Here is a 7,999-nt window from a genome sequence, read left to right on the forward strand (position 1 = left end):
ATGCAGGGCTGGTATTCAGCACTGATAGTTACTGTTAGCTGGCAAGAGTAAAATACTCTTGATTTGGCAGGTAAGTAGCCCCAAGCCCCTGTCCCCAGTGTTCTCTCAACACCTCACCCCACCCCTCAGATCTGTCCCCAATCCAGTTTCTACCTGTATTGTCCAATATAGTAGATACTTGTCACAAGTGGCTACTTAAATTTTAACTAATAAAGTTTAAAATTCGGTTCCTCCATTGCACCGGCCACATTTCAAGTACTCAGTTGGCACATGTGCCTCTGCCACTGCTACTATCCATGTCCATCACTGCAGAAGTCGGGCAGCAACGCCCGGCACAGCAGGCCTCGGGAGCCTTTTCTGAGCTGCCGTCTGTTCCGATTGCCCATGACTGCGCTGCACCAGTTGTTCGCTTTGGGGAATAGTACCGGAGTGCACTTGCATTTGAGTTCAGCGGGACATACAGCCTACGGCACATTCCTCAGAACTCAAAACCCAACACTCCCCAGAAACCCAAATTCAACTCACAGCCCTGGCTCTAAAGCCAAGCCTCGACTGTATTTACATGAGTATGTCCCTGTGCCATAGCTGTCCCCTCCTGCCATCTTCTGAGAGAACACAATTGAAAGGATCCTACAATAGGTGCATGTCACCTCACCCCATAGTCAAGCTCAGGCAGGATGCCAAGAATGAGGCCATCCGAATGTCTCTCCAGAAAGTAAACTCATCTACAATTTATCTATAAATAAAAGGCCACACCCCTTAGAACAATTCACTTTTTATAAAAATACAATGTACATATTTACACACATGTACATATTATGGTCATATATGACTTAGTGGTTAGAAAGCTTTTCCAATTTTAAAAGTCATACCAAGGTGCTCACACATCCCCCCCTGGGCCTGCTGAGAGCTGCCGCAGCCCGCCTGAGGGGCAGGTGGGCGCAGGACAAGGCACTGTATAAATAAATGCAAAGGCTGAGAACCTGTGGGAAACGTTAGTGTACATCTCTGACCAGAAACGTGGCAAGATCCACAAGAAAAAGTGCCATGCTTTTCCCCCAGCCCCTCAGCCCAAGCAGGGAGGCAGGACTCCTCTGAGGCTGAGGGGCCACTGTCCCGCAGGACCACGTTTTTCCTTCACATTTCACTGACTTTGGAACAGTGCCCAGGGCTCAGCTGGGAAAGGAGACGCTCTTTGGAAACAGGATTCACTTAGTGCAATTGTCTCTTAGTGCAGAGCCAGCCCTGGGGTGGTGCTGTGCTTTTCTGAGGTCACTGGTCCGCTCCCTCAGTGACAGCAAAACCCTCTCGAGGCAGCTGGGTTCAGAGGGAAAACCTGGAGGGCTGACTTCTGTCTGAGACCTCCACCTGACACCAATCTCAGAACCCCATTTTCCCAGGAGGCAGGGCCAGCTTAATCCCACAGACCCTGTCCTGCCAGGCCCTGAGAAGCCACCATCCCAGTGAGGGTGGCCCCATCCCCACTCTTTGCATGTCCAAGAGTCTTGCTTCTCTGCACCACAGCCACCGTGATGCCGGGTCCTGCTCGCCTAGGAGAGCAAAAGATAGCCGGGGACCCAGCTATGGCGCACAAGGAATGGCCTGGATGGAGGGCAGCCGGACTGGGGGCAGCAGGCTGTCCAGCCAGATGTTGTCCGTGTTCTTCAGGTCTGTGAAGACGCGGTGTAGGCTCAGTCCGATATCCCCTAGGAGATGTGAAGAAGGTTGTATGAGGACAGGGGGGTGGGAGGAGGTGTGTTCCCCTCTAACCTCCTCCCTGAAGACCACAGATACAGCAGCATCTCATGTCCATCCCATGGCCGCAACACCCCTCATCTTTAGGCAAACTTAAAGGCATGTGTGCGACAGCCAATTTGCAAGCTGTCTGTACCCTGGTGAGTTCAAGAAGGATGCTTTACCTCTGCTGCTCCCTACCCCCAAGCCTTCCCCTCCCTCAGCCCCCCCTGCCCATGGTTCTCCCTTCTCCCTCAGGGGCTTCTTACCCCCAAGGCTGTCTGGCTCCTCCTTGCAGCTGAAGTCTCCATAGACAGAGGTGGACTGGGCCCCAGGTTCATTGAGCAGGTACCCCTTCCCATCCACATTTGTCGGCTGCCACTCCGACTGCTCCTGCTCCAAGAGCTGGGGACAGAGGAACAAGAGGCCATCAGCTCACTTCCAGTGCAGACTCACCCAACGGCCCTGCTCTAACGAGCCAAAGCTTCCCAGCCAGGATCACACCCTTGGCCGCTTTCTCGGACAGGCGCAGATGAGGAGGTCACTTAGGACAGGGGCCTGGGAGGTGAGGGTCTGCCTTGGACTCACACTCCTACATCAACCTCTGGCACCGAAGCTCCTAGACTTTCCTTTCAACTGGGTAAGGACAGGACAACTGGGAGTATGGCTTAAAGCAATGGCTAGCATAATAAATCAAGAACAGATGACTATAAAAGCCAGAGATAAGAAACTACGCCATGTAGTTTGTGTGCTGATGGAACAGAGCCTGCATACAACTGCAAAAACTCTTCTGTATTCACTTTTAAAACTAAAACAGAAAAAAAAAAAAAACACCAACTCTAGAGGATAATTAGCTAAAGAAAAGAAAAAAGCCGCCATATTATAAATCCCCACGGCTGAGTATTGAAACCTGATGCGCATTTCTCAGGCTAGCAGGGCTGGGGCATGTTGGGGCGGAGGATGCGGGCCAGGGACCTGGTCCTGATGGTGGCTGACTCAGAGCTATCTGGGGCCCTGAGGCTGCTCCAGGACAGTCTGTTGGAAACCAGGCATCCCTCCTGTCCTCACTTCCACAGTGTTTTTTCCTCCAAGGAGGGCAGTGGTCCCCACCGTATGGAGATGGCACTATGCAAGCAGCCAGGTCATAGCAGTAGCTGCCTTACCCCGCCCCCCCCCCCCCCCCCCCCCCGCACAATCTGGACGCTCTCATTGGTTCTCTCTCTCCTTACTGAGTAGCAGCTACTTCAAAAGAGTGCCCAGGGAGGAAGGGGCTCTACCTTCATGATGTCCTCAGGTAACTTCCCTTCCTCGTCCTCATCTGTTGTGGCTGTGGATGGGGAAGAGCAGAGAGGTTAGCTGGCAGTCAGCCAGGCTCCCCTGCCCCTACACACACACACACACACACACACACACACACACACACACACACACCTCCCAGTAAGCATTTGCCTAGCCTGCCATGGAGATTCCAGAACAGGACACTGTCCTCCTGACTCAGCCTCCCAAACCCTGAAGCCACACCTCTTCCTACTCCCTCGCTTCCTTCCTCACCCTCGGAGACTGGGCTGCAGAGGAGCCAGGAGAACCAGCAACCTGAGATCAAAATGCAGCCTCTGGCCCCCTTCCTCCTCTCTCCAGCCGGCCGCAGTCCGCTCTGGAGTTCTGAGCATCTTTCCCCCGCCCCCAGGAAGCCCCTCCCAAGACCCAAACAGTCAGGCAGGCAAGCGAGGCCCCAGAAGCACGAACCTTCAGAGGTGGAGGGCATGGGCGACACCTGGAATTTGTACAGGTCGCTGGTGCTGTCGGGCATAATTTCCAGTGGGATGTGCCAGTCGGGAAGAGTGCTAGTGACGGCACATGGTGACAGTGCTTTAGGACAGCAGAAAGCGCAGGTCAGAGCTGTGTGCTTTCTTAGTTTGCACAACACCCAGCATCCCCTACCCCGTGGCCTGCTCCAACAGGCCACCCAAAAGCACGTTGCCTCCCAGATCCAAGAGAAAGAGCTCCGCCCGACCCCCTCCGACCTGTATGGTCCCTGCCAGGCCCCGTCCACCTCACCTGGAGTAAGGGCCCGCTCAATCTCCAAGTCCTGCCCCATGAAGCCCTGTGTCGTGTAGCTGCTGTGGTCATCAGGCAGGGTGGAGCTGCTGAGGCCATCGGAGAGGGTATCAGGGCTGGAGTCCCCATATGACTGCAGAGGGAGAAAAGCTTAGACCAGGCTGCCGTGGCGCTTCTTCCACTGCCCAGCCTGACTCACAGGTGGCCAAAGACTGGCTGCCTAGGACCACACTCACCTTCCTCTTGGCCTTGCTCTTAGCATCTCGGCTGGACTTGGACTTTCTCTCTGTGGAGGAGATAAGCTCTAAGCCTTGGTACAGGCACACCAGCCCCCGTTGCCTTCCTCCCTCTCTCCCTGCCTCAGGGCTTGAGGACCCAGAGTCCTTGGATACCTTTCCTCTGGTTCTTGATGAGGGGTGGGAGCATCCGGTACACCCGCACAGCTGAGCTGCCTTTGTTCCTGCTCTGGTCCTTTACCTCCTCAATGTCTGGCAGGGAGTTCATGGCACAGCGAAAGTTGGCCTTCCATGTCTTGGGATCTGGCTCCTTTTCCCCGACTTTGTACCGGCCTAGTGGGCAGGAGAGTGAAGAGGATGGTCAGGGCCATAGGTGGGGATCCTCAGCTGCCTGCTGGCCTGGGAGGAGGAAGGCAAGAGTTTCCCAAGCTCTCATGCTGCCAGAGATCCTCACTGGTCAAACCAGCAGGTATTCCTGCGTGACACTCTGCTGGCCCTAGACCCTGGGGTTTCTCAAATGCCCAGGCTTGTACAAACACATCCAGCAAGCCTCACGGAAGGGCCCAGCTGGAAGCACGAGAGCGCTCACATACCCGAAAGTGCTCTTTGTCCTGGACCATGCCCGGACTCCCTACTTGAGCTGTCAGCATCCAGAGGGTAGGGGCTGGGGCTTATCTGCTATTTCCAAACATGGGAGTGGGTAAAGAGTGGGCATCAAAGAACAGTTACTGATAGGTGTGCTTACTGGTCTGAGGTGGGCCAAGAGCCCCATCCCTCTGGGACAGGAGGCCACCAACAAGATGGGCCTTTAGCCAAGGACCTCAAGAAAAGAAGGCCTGGGTCTCTTTTAATATCTTGGCTCATAGTTGCTTTTGCCAGGGAGAACTTTAATCCAGCCGCAAACTCCTTGAAACCATGGCCCCTCTCCAAAGAAATGCAGGTCTGCCCTCTGCCCCCACCCTCAATTCTATATGCCATCACAGGGAGCTCAGAAAGCCCAGTTAGAGCCGCTGTGTTAACAGAAGTGCCTCCCCCTAGCCCCTCCCTGGCTCCTCCTGGGCAAGTGTCACATACCTGTGTGAATGGCCCAGCTCCGGAACAGACAGGCGTCCTTGTTGATGTCCCAGCCATGCTTGGCAGCGTGCTTCCATGGGATCTGGAAGATCATCTCCTCCTGAACAGCACACACACATGTAGAGAAGGTTGTGTCAGCTCAGAGGCTACAGGCTTTTAGTCTGAGTCTGCCCAGCCACCCAGGTCTGGGAAAAGGCTGACTTCCCCTTTTTACCCTGACAGCTGGCTTGGGCTGACCCATCCTGAGACTGGCTTAAACAGGCTGCTGCATCACTCTGGATCTCTCAGAAGGGGCTGTGGGTTCAGATGAGCTGTGGCACCATCAGCTCAGCAAAAACCTCCCTCTGCCTGTTACAGATGTGCTGGGTGGGATGCTTCTCTGGCTGGTCAGCATCAACATGGAAATGAGAACTCTGTCCATTAGATGGGGCTGCTCAGGACACCTTAGGGCCACTGGCTCCTACACTGGGGGTTCCGGCCGAACACCTGAGGAAGCCCTGGGCCAGACGTGGATGCTGACTACCTGTGTGGCCCTGGCCCTGGCACTCTAACTCTGTCCCTCACTGTTTTCTATGAAACAAGAAAACGCAGTGGCAAATGTAAAGCCCTAAGGTCTCACTGTTCTCGTTACTGGTGGCTTAACAGTATGGCTTTCTGAGTCAGCTTGCTCAGGTTCAGGTCTTGGCATCCAAGTCATTATCTTATCTCTCAGTGCCTCCTTTTCTTTATCTAAAAATGGAGATATTAAAGGCTCTACCTCACAGGGCTATTTTGAGGGTTAAATGACACAATGTAAGTAACGTACTTAGCATGCTGCCACACTCACTTGTAGTGAGTGAACAGTATGCAATAGCTATTATTATGAATACTGTTATTATTAGGTCTACAAAGCCTGTGTGATGCCCTTTATTCACCAGCAAGAGGTTTCTTGGGCCTGGGCAACTGGTGCAAGGTTAACTCTTGGGTCGCCTGGTGGGCCAGTCACCTTCCTACTGGCAGCGCCATTTGTCTGACTAGAGCCCTGCTGGGTGGATTTTTATGGGTCTCCCTCAGGAGAGATCAGAACTCCAGCTCTTCAGATGCTGGGAGAGTCTAGCTGCTGGAAACTGTCAGTGACCTCGGCTAGGCGCCCTGTCCTTACCTCAAGAAGGAAGGAAGGCAGAAGTCAGGCAAGTGAGGCCCGGGGCTGGGCCTTGCACACTCCCTGCATGCAGGACCCGCTGGGAAACACATCTGCCCCCTCCCTATCACTTCCCTTTTTGAGCTGCATCTGGAGCTTTGGTCCCCCAAGGAACATGGGTCAACATGTGGCAGAAAAACCCAAAGAGTTACACTCACTTTATTAATCCAGATCAGCCCTGGGATTTGGTTGGAATTAATCTGCATCTCTAGCCAGGGTCTCATGCGCATCCGAGTGATGGGCATGTTGGCTGTAAAGAGAAGACAGAAGGCTCTTGTTTAAGTCTGTTTGAGCAGCCCCTGGGCACTCCTTTGCTGCACCCCAGATCATTCAGTTACCTTCCCCGGCCCTCAACCAGGTAGCAGGTAAAACAATCATGGGGGAGGGGGGTTATACTGAAATAAAACTGCCCTCCAAATCTTTTTAGGCAACACCACTTCTGCCCCTTCCCTCCTGGGCAGTCCTGGGAAGACGGGTGATAGTTGCAGGATTTATGTGCAGGAAAAAGAGACAAAATACACGGGTATCTTCATTCCAAAACTTTTCTTCCCAAACTCAGACCCTTTGGGAAGGGAGGGGCTTCTTTTGCTTGATGCCAAGAAATATTCCCTACTTGAGATAAAGCTGTGCACTTTCCCTAATGGGCGAGCAGGCACCCTGCACCGGAGACATCCTCTCCCCCACCCTCGCCCACAACAGTGCAGCGGCCGCGAGGCGCAACCCAGCCTGGCTCCTGTCCTCGGCGGCGAAATGAACCAAACAAACACCTGTGACGCCTCCTCCCGCTGCTTCAGCAGGTTCTCCAGCCGCCCAGGGAAGCAAGCCCCAACCCTGCCACCTGCACCGCCAGCCTGAAACCTGGGGTCTGGGCGCGAGGCACAGAGCACCCAGGCACGGACGGACACTCGAGACCCCGGCACGGCTCGTGGGTGCGCGCTACGAACAGACCCCGCTAACCAGAGGCCCCCGGATGGCTCCGCGCACACAGATCTGCGAAAGCGGCCGGGCGCCCGCAACCTCGCGCGCGGCCCGCCCTCCCTGCGCAGCAGCCCGCCGTCCCTCCTGCGCCCTCCCGAGTCCGCGCGGGAGCCCAGGCAACGCCGCACGCGCGCGACTCTCCCGCCTGGGGTTTTCAGCCCCCACTTCCTGGTGCCCCGCGCGTCTTTGTTCGATGCCACCCGTCGTCCCGTCCCCCCCCCCCCCTCACCCCCCCCCACTCCCCCACTCCCCCGCGGCGAAGGCAGGCTCACCTCTGCAGCGGGCGCGAATGGGCGGCGGTATCCGAGGGTCCCGAAGCGGTGAGCGGGATCCCGGGTGGGAGCAGGGAGAAGGCAGAGGATGCCCGGGTCGCGGGGCCACGGGCACGGCTGGCCTCGGCTGGGCACGGCTCCCGCTGGCCTCGGCTCGGCTGAGCTCGGACGCACGTCCTACCTCGACGAAGGAGTGGCGCGATCTGCCGGGGCAGCGGCGCCGGCCCGCAATCTAAACACTTAGCGGGATTCCCCCAGCCCAGGCCCGGCCCCGCCTCCTAGGGCGCCGCGAGCGCGCCGATTGGCCAGCGCCGCCCCATCATTTCGGGGAAATCAGGCTGTTGTAGAGCTAGCGGCGAAGGGGAAGTACAGGGCGGCTGCTCCTCCCCACCCCCGCCGCCGCCGCCCGCCGGCCTCCTCGCTACCCCCCACCCCAGCTCTTCCCCGAGATAGGCTGTCCAGGAAAG

At 56.1% G+C, this 7,999-nt stretch overlaps 1 protein-coding gene across 3 annotated transcripts; it reads right to left on the reverse strand.

Moving 5' to 3' along the window:
* Positions 1–741: 741 nt before the first annotated feature.
* On the reverse strand, positions 742–7,776 carry IRF1 (interferon regulatory factor 1). 3 transcript variants are annotated; one of them, XM_079772192.1, is made up of 10 exons: positions 7,533–7,776; positions 6,441–6,532; positions 5,103–5,202; positions 4,185–4,361; positions 4,029–4,078; positions 3,793–3,925; positions 3,481–3,603; positions 3,012–3,061; positions 2,004–2,139; positions 742–1,706 (listed from the first exon to the last, which is right to left on the reverse strand). In XM_079772192.1, the coding sequence occupies exons 2-10, from the start codon at positions 6,525–6,527 to the stop codon at positions 1,582–1,584; spliced, it is 981 nt and encodes a 326-aa protein (XP_079628318.1). In that variant the 5' UTR covers positions 6,528–6,532; positions 7,533–7,776; the 3' UTR covers positions 742–1,581. The 3 variants fall into 3 exon arrangements, with proteins under 3 accessions (XP_079628318.1, XP_079628320.1, XP_079628319.1); XM_079772194.1 differs by lacking the exon at positions 6,441–6,532; XM_079772193.1 differs by lacking the exon at positions 7,533–7,776 and having other exon boundaries at positions 6,441–7,423.
* Between the last annotated feature and the right edge of the window lie 223 nt (positions 7,777–7,999).

This window comes from Cnephaeus nilssonii, assembly GCF_951640355.1.
Source record: "Cnephaeus nilssonii genome assembly, chromosome: 5".
Classification (NCBI taxonomy): Eukaryota; Metazoa; Chordata; class Mammalia; order Chiroptera; family Vespertilionidae; genus Cnephaeus; species Cnephaeus nilssonii.